Here is a 20062-nt window from a genome sequence, read left to right as displayed (position 1 = left end):
TTTAACCTGCACCTTAAACTCAGTTTTCCACAGAAGGCAGTGGTTGAAACTCATCTGTTGCAGACAAACTCCCTTTCAAGAAAAAAAAATAAAAATAATCAGATTCTAAAGCCCTACACAATGCTGTCTATTGTAGGAGGCTCCTCAAAAAATTGAAAATGTTTGAGGGTATGAAAATACCTGTAAATCGTCACTATGGCGGAAATCTTGAAATCAAACAGGACTACACCGGACTAGAGAACTTAGAACTGCCAACACTGTCTGCACTCACCTTTTAAAGGCAATGTAAAATGATAAATTCCAGCCTGTGGAGTGCCTCTTTCTGTGGTTTTATATTGTTCGCAGTACAGAGCCGCTTGTCTCCCGAAGACTTCCAAAGTCTTCAGCGGTGGAAGAGAGCAGTCTCAAATACTGCTAGAGGGGGTACAATGCTGGAATGGTGTGGGGGGAGAGACAGGATAGAAACAGGAAGGCTCTATAGGACCCAGTGCCTTCCCTCTCCATAGGCAAATGTATTTTTTTCACGCAAACGCTCAGAGTATAAAAAATGTCAGTTAAATATATCATGTAGGAGACACACACAGTGATATTTGAGAAGTAAAATGAAGTTTATTGGATTTACAGAAAGTTTGCAATTAATTGTTTAACCACTACTGGACCACCAGTAGTATTAAAACATCCAATTTTTCCCAGTTAATGGACGTTTTAAAACGTCCAGTGTTTAAAATCGATTTTCTCAAAAACTATAAGGTCTTTTTGAAAAAAAAAAAATGTTTGCCCGTTATTGTTCAACTTAACATATCCTGAAAACGTGGTGTTTATATCATGTAAGGGGGCTTTGTTATTAACCGCTAAATTCAGCGTTTTCTAAACCTATCCTGAAAATAAAAACGCTAAATTTAGTGGTTAATAACAAAGTCCCCTTACATGATATAAACACCACGTTTTCAGGATATGTTAAGCGGCTTTGCTATTAACCGCTAAAGTCGGCTTTTTTTTTAATCACAAATACTTTTATCACTTAAAGAGAGTCTGAAGCGAGAATAGATCTCGCTTCAGACCTCATATATAGCAGGGGCACGTGTGCCCCTGCTAAAACGCCGCTATCCCGCGGCTGAATGGGGGTCCCTGTCCCCCCAAATCCCCTCCGTAATGCGGGGGAGCGCTTCCGCATTGGGGCAGGGCTAACCGCCGCAGCCCTGCCCCACGCGTATCTCCGCCTCTCCCCCGCCCCTCTCAGTCTTCCTTCACTGAGAGGGGCGGGGGAGAGGCGGCGATGCGCAGGCAGCAGTTAGCCCTTGCCTCCAGGAAGCAAAAATCTACGACCAACTTGCGACCAAGGTTTGCGGGGGGGGGGGGGGGGGGGGGTCAGGGACCCTCGTGCAGCCGCGGGATAGCGGCGTTTTAGCAGGGGCACACATGCCCCTGCTATATATGAGAGCTGAAGCGAGATTTAGTCTCGTTTCAGTGTCTAAGATTTTAAAATCAATTTTCTCAAAAACTGTGAGGTCTTTTTGAAAAATTGTTCCTGCCCTTTGTTCTCACTTTTCTACTCAACATATCCTGAAAATTTGGTGTTTATATCAAGTAAGCGGGCTTTGCTGGCGTGCATTTAACCACGAATACTTTTATCATACGAGATTTTAAAATAGATTTTCTCAAAAACTGTAACGTCTTTTTGAAAAATCGTTTTTGCCCCTCGTTCTCACTGTTCTACTTAACATATCCTGAATATTTGGTGTTTATATCATGTAAGCAGGCTTTGCTATTAACCGCTACATTTGGTGGTTTTTAATCACGAATACTTTATTTGAGATTTTAAAATCTATTTTCTCAAAAAACTATTAGGTCAAAAAAAAAAAAAAAAAAAAATATTTAAGTTGTAGCCACTGATCACCTTTATAATCCATGCTATTAACGTTAAAGTCAAATCCGTAATCACGGCCATGATCACAGATTCTACACGTAATCACAGCTGAAATCTGAGTCGAATCCGAAGCTCCGATTCAAATCCGGATCACGATCATGGCATATCTGGATTTTGATTCTGCCATAACCGGATTTACTCGAAATCGTGATTGGGGGCATCCGAGCAACACTGCCTGCACAAACTAATATTCACTTTAAAAGTGATAACCTGGGGCTTCTTTCAGCCCATCTGTCCCTTGCTGCAGCTCTAGCATCCTGGGATCCCCTCTGCTGCAGCAGATGCCGACCTTGTCAGGGCAGCATCTTCTGTGCCTGCACAACATGCTGCTTGCAATCACGCTCGCTCGTGTGGCCTGGAGCGTTCTGCGCAGGCGCAGAACTCCTGTGCCTGGGGATTATATGCTCCAGGCCACGTGAGCATGATCACGTGCGTCATGGCCAAGCGCTCGCAGCTAAGCACTCAACGGATACCGACCTGACGAGGTCAGCATCTGAAACAGAGGCAGAACTGCGGAGAGGGACAGATAGGTTGCCAGGGGTTGGAGGAAGCCCAAGGTAGATGGATCTTTTTTTCACCTCGCACCTGTTATTTAAGGCAGGGTACACATTTGCAGGGCAGTTTTCCCCTGTACATTAGGTGAATGTGCACGTTGTGCAGAAAAAAAAAAAAAAGCAGAAAGAAAGTTGTGCAATTTAACAATGCGTAGAAAATTGCAAAATGTGAGCAAACATTTGCGACACACATTTCCCGCACGAGACTATTGACTGCAATAGCCTGTAGAATCATGTGTTTTTTTGCCGTCCATGAGAAAATGGGCACAAATGAGTCTAGTGTGTTTCCTATCTAAAGAGAACTTTAACCTCTGCGTGTTTTTAAATTGCACAGGTTTCTGCTTTTTTCTGCATGATGCACACATCTGCATAAAGTACATGACGCCACAAATGCGGAAATGTTCACGGAAAACCATTTGCGTTAAACATTAATGACAGAGCCCTGGGAATCGCAGGGACAAACCGCCCCACAAGTGTGTTCCCTGCCTTAAAGAGCACATGCGGGAGCTTGCATGTGCTGAAGCAGGTGCGTGTGCAGCCACCCTGTACCTGCAACGTCCTGGATCGATCCTCTGGTCCCCACAGTGGCTTAGTTTCAATTCTGGTGACAAAGCCACTCGCCTGCACGACCCTGGTTGCATGCGTCCTCAATCATGCTCCCACCTCCGTGAGTGTATTGCGCTTGCGCAGTAGGAGAAAATATACTGCGCATACGCAGGATGCTCCCGGGGTGATCCCATTCTTTTTCAGTTTTCAGAATGGTAACATTAATGACATGTATAAAATGTTCTGTCACTCCAGGGCCTTTAATAAAAAAAAGAATTACATTGTTACTTTTGGTGAAAAAAAAAAAAAAAAGCCTTTAGCGCTACTGGTAGTTTACAGTCTCATGTGCCCAAAAACCTAACTGATTATGTATATAAGTTATGATTTTAGCCCCAACAAGGGAGAGAATAGAATTTGGGGTGTTTGAGAGATGAGGCCTATGTAATTTATTTTTGTGCCAATGTGGAAAAAAACAAAAAAAAAAAGTTATGGTAAAATTGTAGCAAAACCACATAAGTACAAATGTTAAATAATATGTATATCCGAGTAGGCCTGGGTCTCTAGTTTTCAGAATGGTGACATTTATGGTTTTTCTTGACTGTTCAGACAATCCATGGGCTAAGAAAGAATGATGGAATTACTTTTAGTGCAAAAAAAGGGCCTTGAAAAATCAATTGGTGCTGCTCATGGTTAACAGTGTATTGTGTGGCCAAAAAGCTATCTGATTGTGTACATAGGGTATCATTTTAATCGTGACAAGCGAGAGAATAAAATTTGGGGAGTTTGAGAGCTGAGGCCTAAGTCATTCGGATTTTTTTTGTGTGTGCCAAACTGAAAACTGTAAAAAAAAATAAAATTCAAAGTTATGGTACAATTTTAGCAAAACCGCATAAGTACAAATGATACAAAATATGTATATTTGAGTAGGCCCGTGTCTCTAGTTTTCAGAATGGTGACATTTATAGCATTTCTTGACTGTTCAGACACTCCATGGGCTTTTCTAAGAATGAATGACTATTTCTTTTGGTGCAAAAAAAGGGTCCTAAAAAATCAATTGGTGCTGCTTATGATTAAGTGTGTGTTGTGTGGCCAAAAAGCTATCTGATTATGTATATAGGGTATCATTTTAATTGTGACAAGCAAAAGAAAATTATTTTCATATACTCTGTACCAAAATAAAACACTTGTAAAAGAAAAGTGACAGAATTGAAGAGAGAATGCATAAAGTTACTTTAAAGCCTCTTTTTTTTTAAATATCTATGCCATGAGGGTGTATTACTCTTATTTTTTGCTAATAATGGCTTGTAATCAGTAGTGAGCAATGAGAAAACGAAAACCACACAACATAGAAAAAAAAAAAAAAAGGACACCTTTATTTCCAAGTAATATATTGTCACTATACTGTGTACTGGGGACATAATTCAAACCTTGTGATAACCAGAACAAATAGGCAGGCAAAATGTGTGGGTTTTATGTATGGTAGCATTGTTTATTTTAAAACTATAGGGGATGGAATTTGAGAAACTATTTTTTTCCTCGTTTTTCCCTTTAAAATGCATAGAAAGTAATTACTGAAAACAAATATCACCCCCAAAAAGCCTAATATGTGAGGGAAAAAAACCAAGGTATAGATCATTTTGTTGTGATAAGTATTGAAAAAGTTATTGGCAAATGAAAGGAAAGAACATTGTCAGGTGAAAATTGCTCTGGTCCATTAGGGTAAAAACCCTTGGGGGAGAAGTGGTTAAACACTGAGTCCACCAGGAGAAAAGCGCGATATAAATGTTCTGTTTGTTTGTAAAGAAAATTAGACAGGTGCATAAATTTGGGCACCACATTTTTTTTTTTAAAACAGCCTTTATTAAACATAAAAAAAAAAATAGTCAGTCAACATTTTAACAAAAACTATTCAAAGGTTTCAGTACAGCAGTATAGGGCATTAAGACAGACTTACATGACTACTATCCTGTGAACATCAGATACAAGCATAGACCCTTCAGGGTCCAAATAGAGCTAGAGTTAGGAAAGTACCTACATCCAATCATTCCATTACAGTTATAGTAATAGTTATAAGAGGGGAATAAGCAACGGTAGAGTATCACAATATTATAGAAACACCCGATTAGGAATCTATAGGCTGTGCAAACAGTCGAGATCTTACTAGATCTAAGTCTGGTAGACCTGGGGTATCTAACCAGGGTGCCCATATCTTTTTGAATTTTTGAGGTGCCCCTCTATGCAAATATATCAATTTTTCTAATTTAAGATATGAGTTAACCTGAGATATCCACATCTCTGCCTTAGGGATAGTGGGACTGATCCACAGTGTTAGTATAAGTTTTCTTGCCTGGAATAGGAGGCGTTGCACTAAAGTCTGCACATGCCCGGCCAATGGTATATCTGTCATTAGACCCAGGATACATACTTGAATTGTACGTGGAATCTTCTGGCCGACAACTATGTCCACCGTATCTAGTGTGGCCCCCCAGTATCTATGTAGTTTAGGGCAATGCCATAGCATGTGCAGTAAATCACCGTGGTCTCTACAACATCTTGTACATGTGGGAGTTTCTTTAAGATGCATTTTCTGTAGTCTGGCAGGTGTTAGTAAAGTTCTATATATTATGTTTAATTGGGACATTTTTTGAGAAGCATTTGTTGACATGAGAGGTATATTTTGTAGGATGTCTGACCATTGCTCTACTGTTAGATCTTCAAGATCTTTTACCCAACTTTCAAAGCTTTTGAGGGGAAATTTTTCTAAAAATAATTTGAGAATTAAGGCATAACAAGAAGAGATAAAGGTACTTCTGCTGTTAGCCTGACTGATCATGTTAAAAATTGGCACCGGACTAACATCCAACAACTGTGATTGCTGCTGTTTTAGTATTGCATGTTTAAGTTGCATATATTGAAAATTGAATAATGGGGAGCAGCTCACCCCCATTTGGGATGCTATGTCCTGTGGAGCGCGGAGAGAGGATCTATCAAGCGCCTGTGTCAAGAGCACCAGTCCCTTTTTAGCCCATAATTTTAAGAATATGAGTCCCTGAAGCTCCGGTAGGCGGGAGTTCCCTTCAATCGGTGAGTAAGCAGTAATTCCGTTTACCCCCTGCATAATTCTAATTCTATCCCATGTTTTCTGCATCAGCATCAGTGTAGGAGCCTGCAAACCTAAACTCCTTGGTATCCCTGCCTCTAAAGCAGCGTAAACCGAGCCATGTCCCAATAGTGCATCTATTAAACATCTTGTGGAGTCTTTCATGTCTTCCGACCCCCAGCCCACTATATGTTGAGTTTGGGAGGCCAGATAGTATACCCATGCATTTGGGACTGCTAGTCCTCCTTCGTCCTTTGGGTATTGTAAATATTGTAATTTTATCTTTACCCTACCCTGTCCCCAAATTAAATCTCTAAATATTTTGTCAATGGTCTTGAACAGCTTAAGATGAAGCCAGACAGGGGCATTGTGTAATATATATAAAAGTTGTGGCATTGTCACCATTTTTAGGAGATTTATTCTGGCCACTGGTGAGAGAAGCATTTTAGACCATGTTTTCAGCTTTTGACGTATTTTATTTAAAAGTGGTGTTACATTAAGGGTTTCAAATAAGTTTAGGTCTGGGGAGATGTATATACCTAGGTATTTAAATGAGGTGACAAGCTGGATTTCTGTACAGCCCTCCGGCAGGGACACCTGCTGACGGTCAACTGGGAGAATGCAGGATTTGTCCCAATTGACCGTCAGGCCTGAATACTTCCCAAAGGTCAACAGGGCGTCCATAGTGTTCCTCAGGGAGTCATTCGTATCTTGTAGGAACAATAGGGTGTCATCTGCGTACAAGGCAATCTTTTCCTCCAGGTCACCATATCTAAATCCCCGTATGTTTTCATTGCTCCTTATTAATTCCGCTAATGGTTCTATGGCTATTGCGAACAGGGCTGTGGAGTCGGAGTCGTGGAGTCGGGCAATTTTGGTTGCCTGGAGTCGGAGTCGGGAAAAAATGCACCGACTCCTAATGAATTTGTAACTAATTAAAATAGAAAATATGATAAAATGTTCTATTTCTCAGATAATAGTCATTAAAAATAATGTATATATACAGTATATATACAGTAATAGCTGTGCTTAGTCCACAAAAATGAAATAAACCAATCAAAATTAGTTACTTGTGCTGCTTCAATAAAGCAGTCCCCGTATTTTTAAGGTCAGATATACATATCTGATTGTGACTGTATATATGATGTGTACACAGGAATCTCTTATATATACTAAATCACATCTATGCTGTAAGAATAAAGCCTGATGTGTAGCCGTGTCACTAATAGAGATGGTCAATGAGATGGAAATAATTCTGCATTGATGCTGATTTATGCAAATGTATGCACTCCGTTTGCTGATGAAATCAAATAATTTGATATGTTGTTAAAATTTGGTTTGGTGACTACAAATTAAAGGGTAACTGAGACGGATGAAAAGTAAAGTTTTATACATACCTGGGGCTTCCTCCAGCCCCCTTCAGGCTAATCAGTCCCTCGCTGTCCTCCACCACCCGGATCTTCTGCTATGTGTCCTGGTAATTCAGCCAGTCAGCGCTGTCCGGCCGCATGCCGCTCCCACAGCCAGGAACATTCTGCACCTGCGCAATAGTGCTGCACAGGTGTAGTATGCTCCTGGCGGCGGAGTGTGTGCATGCGCACTACGCCCGACTGGCTCAAGTACCTGGACTCATAGCAGAAGATCCAGGTGGTGGAGGAGGACAACGAGGGACTGATTATCCTGAAGGTGGCTGGAGGAAGCCGCAGGTATGTATAAAACTTTAATTTCATCTGTCTCAGGTTTACTTTGTTACACAGTAGTACTATACTCTACATATGTACTCCCCACAGAGCTGCAGGGAATCCAATGAGAATGCTGTGCACATTGAACACAGAGGTGTTGTCTGTTTACAATCTCCTCATTCCCCTGCAGAGTACCTGCACATCATTCTTACATGTACCCACACTTACATTGCCTAGGGCCTGATAGATGTTCTTTGTTCCGGTTTGTACCTTTTACAAGTACTCTTACCAAGGACTAGTTTTAGTCTAAAGGGAATAAATATAGTAGTCTACATATCCTTCTCACTTCAATTGTCTTGTAAAATTCCTAAGCGTTGGCAGTTAAGAGACGAATTTCATGTTACATACTTTTAATCAACAAAATTGTAATATGCAAATTAGAGGAGTCGGAGTCGAGGAGTCGGAGTCGGTGGAATCCTAAACTGAGGAGTCGGAGGATTTTTGGACCGACTCCACAGCCCTGATTGCGAATAGCAATGGTGACAGGGGACAGCCCTGTCTGGTACCTCTTTCCAGCTGGAATCTGGGGGAAATAGCATCATTAGTTCTCAAGCGTGCAAGGGGGGCTTTATATAAGATTTGCACCCATCTTAAGAAGCAAGGGCCAAAATGCATCTTCTCAAGGACTGCGTATAGATATTGCCATTCCACGCTGTCAAAAGCCTTGGCAATATCCAGCGAAAGAATTGCTCTATCACCTATATTGTCAGCTGGTAATTGCATATTTAAAAACACCCGTCGGATATTAATCGCGGTTGATTTTGATGGTATAAAACCTGATTGATCCGGTTTAATAATACTAGTGATTACTTTTGCTAGTCGCATTGCCACGACTTTTGCTAATATTTTTATATCTGACGTTAAAAGCGAAATGGGTCTATAGGATTCCGCTAGGAGTGTATCCTTTCCGGGCTTTGGTATTAGTATGATAGTTGCCTCTGACATTGATGGGGGGAGGTATTCTTTGTCATAGCTGGCATTAAATACCTGAAGTAGTTTAGGCAGGAGAGATTCAGGGAATCTTTTGTAAATTTCTATAGGAAGACCATCACCTCCTGGGGCTTTGCCGTTTGGAAACGAGGCTACTGCCATTTCAATCTCATCTAACATAATAGGTGCTTCTAGTATGGCTCTGTTATTATCACTTAGCTGCAATAGAGGAATGGATTCCAAATAGTGAGTCAGTTCTGCTTTTGAGTATGTAACTCTAGAGGAGTATAAAGTGGAGTAGAAGCCCGTTACTAATTCACCCGATGGGGTTGCCAAGGCCGGTATATAGCTTAGTGGGGATTGTGTCTTAGTGATCACAGATAGGAGATGTCCGGTTTGGTCTCCTTGTTCAAAGAAGGCTTGTTTTTGGAAGAAGCGTTTATGGTTTGCTTTATTGACTAAATATTGGTTAAGTGTGTCTTGTGCTTGTGTGAAATCAATATTTAGTAGGTGATCCTTTTGCATAAATGACAGCCTCTCAACACTTCCTATAGGTTCCAATGACAGTCTGGATTCTGGTTGAAGGCATTTTGGTCCATTCCTCTTTACAAAACATCTAGTTCATTCAGGTTTGATGGCTTCCAAGCATGGACAGCTCTCCTTAAAGGGGAACTTCAGCCTAAACAAACATACTGTCATTAAGTTACATTAGTTATGTTAATTAGGATAGGAAATATAATTTTTTACCCACCCTGTTTTAAAAGAACAGGCAAATGTTTGTGATTCATGGGGCAGCCATCTTTTTGGTTGAAAGGAGGTGACAAGGAGCATAAGACAGTTCCAACTGTCCTTTGTCCTGATAACCCCTCCCAGCTGCATGTGCTAAACTTCAAATGTCAAGTTCAAAAAAAAAAAAAAAAAAAAAAAAAAAAAATTGCACCAAAACAGCAGAACGAGATCATCAGAAATCCCATCATGCTTTGCACAGCAGCAGGGGAAAAATGCCTGGGCAGTTTTCTTCTGCGTAGCTAAAAATTAGGTTTGTATAAGAGAAACAAAGTTCTGATGCTGTGAAACTGTTAAAGAAACACCAGGCCTTTTCAGTGCTGCTGAGTCGATTTTTAGTCTGGAGGTTCAAACTCACGCCACAGATTTTCACTTCTATTCAGAGAATACACACACAGCTTTCTGTATCCATCCCCTAAACCATATTGATGAACAATCTTTGTCTTCAGGTCATTTGAAAGTTGTTTTGAGACCCCCCCCCCCCCCATGTTACTACTCTTCAGAGAAAATTAAAAGAAAATGGAAACTTACATTTGCCACCCCCCCTCCCCCCCTCCTCAAATACTCATGATCGGATTCATCTGTGTATGTAGGTCAGGGGTCACTGAGCTTACCAAGCCAATTTGAGTTCCAATAATTAGTTCTAAAGGTTTTAGAATCAATAAAATGACAGCAGTGCCCAAATGTATGCACCTTCCTAATTTTATAAAAACAATTATTGTGCACTCTGTAAATCCAATAATTTCACTTTTCAAATATCACTGTGCGTGTCCCCTATATGATATATTTAACTGACATTTTTTATCGGAACAAAACAATTTATACAGGAAAATCATGAATATTAACAAAGTTGCCCAAACTTTTGCATCCCACTGTAAAATCAATTCTCTATATTTATATGCTAAACAAATAAGGATGCTTACCAGGCAATCCAAAAGTTAAAAATCACTCAATTTTCTTCAATAGATTATTCACCAGGTCTCCTTGCTTTTATTTGGTACATCTGCCACAAAAGAAGTTGCAGTGCATTTTTTTTCTTTACTTTCCTCCCTTTTTCCCCCTTTAGACATAACTAATGCAGCCTGATAGGCTGATGTTTCTTCCACTCCCATTTTCTCCTCCCAAACCTCTTTTCCTCTCTGATTGGCCAATATTTCCAGGAAGGAGGAGGGGCATGCATACTTAGAAAGAGGAGAGGAAACTTATGACATCAGGATTGGCTTTAGACACAGGTATTCCAAAAATGACAGTAACAGATTTTTATTTACTATATAAAACTCATTGAAATCAAAATGTGATCAGTGCAATACATGTTATGTAAGCAGAGCAAGTATTTATCTACTAATATAGGTTTTTCTTCCTGAGATAGTATGGCTAACAGCTGCTCTTTAAGCGGGAAACATGAGTAAACAGTGGCAGTGATGCGTGCTTTTATTGAACTGTATAGTAGCACCACACAACTAATGTACAATGTGACTTTTCGTATAAATTGAAGTACCCCACTCTGGTGGGGATGATTAATGAGATTTCTCAAACTTGCAAATTACAAATGGACTGGAATCAGCAGCACTTAACTCAATTTCAATTTGCATCCAAGTTTGAAAAAAATAAATAAAAAAATTGATCACCACTACACTCGGCATTCAATGAGAGCCATTTCACAAAATGCATATGGGCATAATGCGAGCCCACAATAGCATAGTTTATTCTGATTTGTGTTGTGTGAAATAATACACATAGGGTGCTTTCTGCGAAGGCAGCCATTGTACATGCAGGTGGGGAGCTTCAACTCGACCCCACTCAATCTGTAGATAAGAAACGGGCAACACCCCTCCACTAAGCATGGACAAACAATGTAGATAATGGTAAAAACAGAGGCCCTAAAAAGAATATACACTAAAAACAGTAAAGAAATGGGAGGTAGTGGATGACTTACCTCCCAATTACTCAGATTGTCTGATTCAAGTTAAATAAAAAAACTAAACTTTATTGTACACTCCAGTGTCGAGTGGAGTTTACAATAAAGTTTATAACTCAAATCAGACAATTCAAGTCATCAATTGGGAGGCAAATCCACCATTACCTCCCATTTTAAACTGTTTTTAGTGTATAGTATTCTTCTTTGCACCGGTTTTACCATTATATACATTTTACAATATGCAGGTTGTGTCGCGATACCATCTCAATGCTAACAAAAAGTCACACCGTGCAACTTTCAGCAGCGTTGAAATGGTATTGCAAGTTGGAAAAATCTCAGATGATCTCTCCACTGAAGAATGCGGGTCCTTTCGCACATCGCTATAATACTGCAACAGTGCCAAAGTGTCACTGTGTGACTATACAGTGAAGCAGTGTAGTGAAAGTATGCTTCACTGCTACTGTAAATGCACAACATTCTGTGCATTACTCCGTTGGAACCTGCCTCACTGCACTTAATGTGACAAGCATATAGGGTGACGTTATCCATTGCATTGGAAAGCAACAAACCCCCCATGAAAGGATCCTAAAGCTATCACTTCTGCCATCTTTCTACAGGCAGTAACATACAGTAGATTTTCACTCACCACGCCACTTGCAGACTTGGTCTTTACATCAAGTTTCACCAGCCCAAAACCTGTAAATATAATGGAAAGAATTAAACTTGTGCATACTGAAACAAAAAATTAAACAGAACCATAAACAGTAACAACAACAAAAAAATCCAAAGTTTTTTTTTTTTTTTTAATACTCTGGAGCAAATTTCCATATAATGTTCTAGACAGCACCCATCAACTAAATGTTTTCCTCACAAGTGTCATTTGCCTGGGCACAAATCAACAGGGCCTATGGCCCAAGAACACAAATCCCTTAAATCTGATTGCAAAAGGCACATTAACTAATTCAGCTGAATGAAAGAGGGGGAGGGGTAACTGCGTTATTTAAGGGATTAATGCAGTGGGGGCCAGTAATGTTTTAACTGTCTACTTCAATCAATCATGTCCAGTGAAGATCCTATTCTTTTGGAGCAGTTTTATACTACACAAGATTTGCCATGTTTTGCGATCAGTTTCGAATTGCATGAAAATCACAAAATGCAAGGCCAGCTTTAAAGAAAAGAAAATTGTGGGAATCTTTTATACTACTGTGATTCTATTCTGCCTGAACACAAAGGTACTGTATGCTGCATTTCTTTTGTCTTCCTATCAGCCAGAGAGTCACAAAACTCAATTGTTAAAAATTGCAGTATAAAAGCCTAATGCTAGGCATACACGGCTCGACCGCAGACTTATCAATTGAGCCGCTGATGGCTCGATTGATAATATCCGACAGGTCCGATGACCTGCCGGATAGATTTCCCGCTCGATCCTCGCGGGCGGACAATAGCGGGGAATGGAGCGGCTGATAAGGGGACCCCGCGGGGACCGATCCGACAAACGTGCCGTGTATGCCCGGTATTAGGCTGGTTTCAGACTGGCAGATGGCTGTATAAGAGCGTTACGGAGAACGCAGCGCACTGCTAAAAATAGCCTTCGGGGATTACCACGGCAATGCGCGGTAATCTTCCTTCTCGCTGCAAGCCAAGTAGGAATTGAGGCTCTCTAGCCCTCACTTCCAGTTGCCAAAATTTGAATTGCGTAGAAGTGTATTGAAAGAAATACACTTCCGCGTTGCAATGCAGAATTTTTCTAAGAAACTGCGCCGCCATAGACTTACATGACTTTGGCTCACAGCACGTCGCTACGCATGTAGCCCGACACTGTTGCTCTCACGGTAAACCCTTCACTTCCGGCGGATCGCATCGTACCAGGTATTAAATGCCCCATAGACTTTCACTGGCGTAACGATACCTGTCAAAAAAAACGTAACGCAATGCACCAGTGTGAAAGGGGCCTTAAAGAGAACCCGATGTGGCATATTGTTATCCTAACAGGACCCAGAGGCATGTCATGTGCACAAGGACATGCCTTTAGGTCATTGTACCGCCGCTTCCAGCCCACCCCCCTGCGCTCTGCTGTCCCTCAAAAGATCAGCAAGCTAGCGACAATCTGCTTGTCGCTAGCCTGCTTTATTTATGTGAGGCTGTCAGTCAGCGTCGTAGCATCTCCCACTCAATTCCAGGCTCCCCCTCCGCTCCCCGCCTCTGTTACCTTCCTCCAATAGGAAGCCAAGCCACAAGCCTGTCCAAATAATTGTATAATATCGTCGTACCGGGGGCGCGGTTTCAGGGAAATGTGAGGAAAGAACAGGAAGTAGAATGAAGTCAGTACGGCGTGAAGGGCAGGTTGCCAGCAAGTAAATACTATTTACTTATCCCCGCCGCTGTTTGTGGGCTCATTGCGTCGCATCCCAGCCACTATGTCGCCTCTCCCCCAAAAACCGGTAAAACGAAATTGTGCATGGTATGATTACAGCAGCAACCCAATTACCCATAGCACATTGTGGAAACCGCATTAGATTCTGTTAAGCGTGTTCCCTGCCTTAAAGAGGCACTGAAGTCTTAAAAATCCTTTTTTTAATGACAAAATATTGTTTACCATATTAGCCCTATCTAAACCACCGCTGTACACTAAATCCCACCAAACTCGCCCTCCCTCTCCCCTGCAAAATCCACGACTTTCTTGGTCGTGTATTTTGCTGCCCTCTAGACTTTCATGTGAGGCAGGGCTATGAGCTGCAGCCCTGCCTCACACGCGACTGTCAGCGGCGGAACTCCGCCTCTAACCCGCCCCTCTCAGCAAAGGTAGACAGAGGGGCAGGGGAGAGGCGGCGATCCGGCCTGACAGACGCGTGTGAGGCAGGGCTGCAGCTCATAGCTCTGCCTCACATGGAAGTGCTGCACGGATTGCACACCGGGGAGTGGGGGGGGGAGTGATTTAGTTAGCATACAGCGGCGGGGATGCAGTGGTTTAGTTAGGGCTAATATGCTAAACAATGTTTTGTTATGAAAAAAGGATTATTAAAGAGACTTCAGAGTCTCTTTAAGGGCTCAGACACACTAGAAGCACTTTTTAAAAACGCTCCCATTGACTTACATTAAAATTGCTGTAAAATAGTGCAATTTTACAGTACTCACGATTTTATCAATGGGAGGATTTAAAAAAAAAAAAAAAAAAAAAAAAATACACCTCAAAGCTCCAATGACAGAAAAGCGCGTATAGTGTATCTGAGAACATTTTATACTGTAAATCACAAAACAAATTGCAAACAATACGATTTGCAATGATTGGGTTTTGCAATTTTCTCTGGATGCTACGAATACAAGAAGAACAAATGCAGCATGCAGGATGTTTGTGATCAGGCAAAAGCTGGAACACAATCAGATCACAATAGTGTGAAATGGTTCTTGTGATTTTCATTATTGGAGTGTGTCAGGTGGGTGCAGAGTGCATGGCGCAGCGTGCTTCAGCACATATAGCTACTAGGGATGAGCATTCCCGAAACAGAACCTTGTTCCGAATGATCCGGAACAGAACTTTAAGAGGTAGAGAATCTTCATTGTTCCTGAAACATCAAATATTAATATAAAATTAGGGCCATTCGTGTAACATTACTCATTACTGACTTACCGTATCCTTTGTTGAAAATATCCCTAGCAGATTTGCCAAGGTCAGCATACGCTGGAGGAACAGCCATTTTAACTGCAAGTAGAGAACAAAAAAAGAAACTTAAGATTGTGGAAAAACAGAGGCAACAAATAGTTTACACATTTTCATGCTGCTATGTAGCTTTCTCATTTTAAAACAATATTTGACTTGCCGTTTTTAAGGTCTTTCGCTTCACCAGCAAGTCCTATGGCACCAGCCAAGTCAAAACACCTGATGCGCAAACTAGTTCAGATCAGCGTTTTAGGAAGTACCATAAGCAGAGGATTAGCACATTTGCATTTTTGTTATAGAAAAAGCAGTGCTACCTCCTATTTTGCTTTCTCTTCAGCTCCGTTCACACTACATCCATTGTACCGGAGTGCAACAGACAATAAAACCACAATGCAATTATATTTAAATTGGCCCACTGTGCAGGTAGAATCACAGCGGTAGGTTACGATAAGACTTTAGAGGACCGTTGCCATGTGATCCTCTTTCCAGGATGCACAACTTATGTGGTGTGAAAGTAGTCTTCAAGTTTCCTGTAAAGTGAACTTATCCTTATGCATGTTTAATATAACTTAAAGGACATCTAAAGTGAGAGGCATATGGAGGTTGCCATATTTATTTCCTTTTAAAGAATACCAGCTGCCTGGCTATCCTAATGATCTTTAATGCATCAGTAGTGTCTCAATCACCTGAAACAAACATGCGTCAAATGAAGTCAAACTTCAGTCTAAACATCTAAACTGCGTGCTTGTTAACCACTTCATCCACAGGTCAGTAGATATACGTCCTCTGGGACTTCATCTAAGCCACAGGTCAGTAGATATACGTCTTGTAGCAGAAGCAGTGCTGTGCAGGATTGGGCTTGCTCCTGTGCACATCTCTGGCACTATCTGATGCAGGACTAATTGGTGAATGGGAATATAAGTTTCCTGAGCTAATGAGATTGATTTTTACTATTAAAAGGTACTTTATTTTCTCATTTCATAGTGAAAAACACACTTTGTAGCACTATTTCAGAATCAAATATCTTCACCATAAATTGTGACCGGAACATAATCGAAGTGTTGTGATAAGCAGTAAGAATAGCCAAACAAAATGTGTGTTTTTTATCGACAGTAGCACTTTTTATTTTTAAACTGGAATTAGTAAAACTGAGAAATACATGTGTTTTCTATTTTTTTCTTTGTTTTCCCATTAAAATTCATAGAAAACAAAATTGTTTGAGGGAAAAAATGGCATACAATGAAAGCCTAGTTTGTCTTGAAAAAAAAACAATATACATTTCATTTCTGTGTGATAAGTAGGGATAAAGTTATTTCTGATTAAATAGGGACATAGCTAAACTGTCAAAACTGCTCTGGTCAAGTTGAAAACAAGGTCTGGATGCGAAGTGGTTAAGGGGAAAAAAAAAAAAAAAAAAAAAAAAAAAAAAAAAACACTTCCTGACTCCAGATGGCAATCAAATAAAATCCCTGGAACAGCACGACCAGAATTACCTAGTAATTATAGCATGGTCGTCTTTCAACACAAGGAAAGCATCTAACCCCCCCCCCCCCCCTTAAACGCAGACATAGAATTGGCCATAACTACTTCTTGTGGCAATACATTCCACATTTTAAAGGACTTACGAGGTGAAAAGTTAAAGTTCAGCACCTGCGTCTATTCTGAATCCACGGAGGACGCCATCCGCGCCTTCTGTTTACTTCCGCTGGGTCCCCACTCTGTTACCGGTCCCAGGTCAGCTCCCGACCCCACAGCCCAGGTCAGGCTCTCATTCCTCAAGTAAAATGGCCCTGGAGCTTTCCGCTGTTGTGCAGTCTGCATAGACACGAGTGTGGCTGCGCAGCTCTAGGGCCTCCCCCGATTCACGCACAGGAGACAGCCTGTATCGAGGACGTGGTGGGAGGAGCCCTAGAGCTGCGCACTCGCGTCTATACGGCAAGCTACGGTGGCCATTTTACTTGAGGAATGAGAGCCCGACCTGGGCTGTGGGGTCGGGAGCCAACCGAGGGCCGGTAACAGAGCAGGGACCCAGCGGAATTAAACAGAGGGTGCAGATGGCATCCTCTGTGGATTTAAAATAGACGCAAGTACTATAATTTTTTTTTTTTTTTTTTTTTTTTACTTTTCACCTCTTAAGTCCTTTAATCACTCTTACTGTAGAACCCTAAAGAACCCTTTCCTAAATAAATGGCTAAAACTTTTTCCTCCATGCGCAGATCATGTCCCCTAATCCACACATTTTAACTGAAAGCTTTCTCACAATGCATTGCTATGGAAAGTTAAAACCCATCAGTTTATCAATTCACACTATGCCAGTTGTACAATGGTGCGGATATGCTATGCCCGTCGCCTTGTTCACACTATGCAACCTTGAGCATCCACTCAGGTCCACTGTTAAAAAAAAAATCTTAACTGCTGGGGCTTCTTAGGATTTTCAGTGTTCCACTGAATGGTAGACCAATGAAAATCCTCCCTGGGGAAGGAGGATTTCCACCAGTCAGTTTCAACCGAGTTTGGAGCAGGGCTCTGGAATCTGGAGTAATGTTTGGGTACCTGGAGTCGATTTCATAAAGTAAGGAGTCTGAGCTGGAGTCGCATGATTTTAGTCCAGATTCCGTAGCCCTGATAGGGCTGTGGAGTCTGGAGGCTTCATAAACTGAGGAGTCTGATGATTTTTGTAACGACTCAGTCCTGTTTGGTAGCCCCAGCTATATGATTTTGCAAGGGATCGCCGTAGTGTAGCAGCATCTGTCTCTAGCAGCAGGGATTTAAACACAGATTAGCCTTGAAAGAGGAAAAATAAAAATAAATAAAACTTTCAATGAAAGATCAAAGATAAAAACGTAGTAGCGCTAACACATACTAGTTTGGTGATAAAACAGTGGAAGGTGATACAAATGAATGGTAATATCCTCAGCTTACATTGCAAGGGATATATTCTCACTGCACTGATCCATACAAAAATACACCCCCCTACATTAACAACCCAACCCATGGGTTTCGTTTCCCTCTTTCAATGCTAATCTGTGTTTAAATATTTAAATCAGGTGTCTGTTCTGTCTAGCAGCAGGGATACAGAAGAAGGCAGAAGATTATGGGGACAGAACAGCAGAAGAAAGTGAACAAACGAATATGGCAGCATCAGTCCCCATAGGCATTAGCAGAGTTTGCTTTGTCAGGAAAAGTGGTGTGCAGTGTTCTCCCCAGACTCCTCTGTTGTAAGAAGAGTTGTGCAAAAAAGCACCGGACCTGCATTTTCTCATCTTGCCCCACCCGGCTACTTTTTTTTTTTTTTTTTTATAAACATTTTATTTGTTCCATGTGCAGCAAGGTACAACAATAAAACTGCATAAGCAGACACACAGGTTGTACACAAGCTGATAGTATGGACAGTTGCCCTGAACCAGTACAAATTCTCAAGACAACTTAACAAAACAAGATAAGTATTGGAACAATCATCATTCAAACCCCCCCCCCCCCCCCGTTTTTATCTCCCTTTCCCTCCTCTTTCCCTCCCACCCACCTCCCTCTCGCTCTGCAAGGAAAGCCTCAAAAATTCAGCATAGACGATTATAAAACTCTTCCATAGCAAAACAATGTCCTCACTCCTGGTTCATTATTTTTAGTCTACCCAAAGATCCCAGTACAGTACCATGTTGTGCATTTGAAATGTTCCATAAGAAGATTTATTTCCTCCTGCGAGAAATAGATGGCAATAAAGTTCCTCCAACGTTTAAAGAATTTTTCTTTGCTCGTTTTTCCTTCTCTTGAAGAACCAAATATTTCTCTATGGCAAACAATTTAAACATTTCATTTTGGATGTCAGACATTTTTGGTGGGCTCGACTTTAACCACCATCCAAATAAAGTTTTACGTGCAAGAATGATAACATGAAAAAGCAGTGAGGGCCTCATCTTTGGGTCTGACTCATTAAGCTTGGAATAGTTAAAAAAAAAAAAAAAAAACATAGGTCCCTATCTTTAACCACCCTTTTGTGACACATCTCATTTGCCAATTCTAATACCCTGTCCCAAAAAAGCTCAATTCTTGGATACTGCCAAGCACAATGGAATAAAGGTAGCCATACACTGGTCGATTTGCCATCAGATCGACCAACTGACAGATCCCTATCTGATCGAATTTGATCAGAGAGGGATCGTATGGCCACCTTTACTGCAAACAGATTGTTAATCGATTTCAGCCTGAAACCGATCACAATCTGTTGAGCTGCTCCTGCCGCCTGTCCCCCCGTATACAGTACCTGAAGCTGGGTCCTCTTCTCCGCGCTGCACCGCATCCCACAATGCACCCCAGCGTACACTGTGTCACTCCGTGACCAGGAAGTTCAAATAGAGCGCCCTCTGGTCACTGGAGTGACACAGGAAGTTAATGTACGCTGGGATGGAGCAGGAACAGAGCGGTGCAGCGCGGAGAAGACGCCCGGGAGCCAGCGTCAGGTAATTTATACCTGTATCGGATTGGCCGGCGCTAGCGACGCGCTCCCTACCCGCGGGCGATCGACGGTAATTTCCCGCACGGCGCGATTAACGGACCGATCCGATTTCGGGAGATCGGGTCGGCGGGTGCGTTTAGCGCTAACGATTGGCAGCAGATTCGTTCGCAGTGATCGAATCTGCTGTTGAACGGCGGCAAATCGGGCCAGTGTATGGCCAGCTTAAGTGAGCATTCGGTAATTGGCACTTCGGACACTCGGGGACATAGTGTTCTGGGGGGTGTTTAAATTTTATATTGAAAGCATATTTAGCCTTGTGCGCAAATAACAAATGAGATGCCCGCCACGCCTCAGATCGTGTAACACCATTAAATAGTTGAATTCCTTCACATATTTTGGTGTGCAGGTTTTCGTCTGTTCTGTGTTTTTGCCATGGTTTAGCAATAAG

The 20062-nt window shown here is 41.6% G+C and overlaps 1 protein-coding gene across 1 annotated transcript in view; it reads right to left on the bottom strand.

The window, feature by feature from the left end:
* The window catches only part of VDAC2 (voltage dependent anion channel 2), a 46892-nt gene that overhangs the window by 12184 nt on the left and 14646 nt on the right, over positions 1 to 20062 (bottom strand). The window contains exons 2-3 of the mRNA XM_068255393.1: positions 15132 to 15203; positions 12150 to 12199 (exon numbers count right to left, since the gene is read on the bottom strand). Of these exons, the coding sequence (XP_068111494.1) occupies positions 12150 to 12199; positions 15132 to 15198 (117 nt within the window). The 5' untranslated portion in view covers positions 15199 to 15203. The remainder of the gene's footprint in view (positions 1 to 12149; positions 12200 to 15131; positions 15204 to 20062) is intronic.

This window comes from Hyperolius riggenbachi, chromosome 10 (genome assembly GCF_040937935.1).
Source record: "Hyperolius riggenbachi isolate aHypRig1 chromosome 10, aHypRig1.pri, whole genome shotgun sequence".
Taxonomy (NCBI): Eukaryota; Metazoa; Chordata; class Amphibia; order Anura; family Hyperoliidae; genus Hyperolius; species Hyperolius riggenbachi.
Note: the sequence above shows the minus strand (reverse complement) of the source record. Positions and strands in the feature narration are given on the sequence as shown.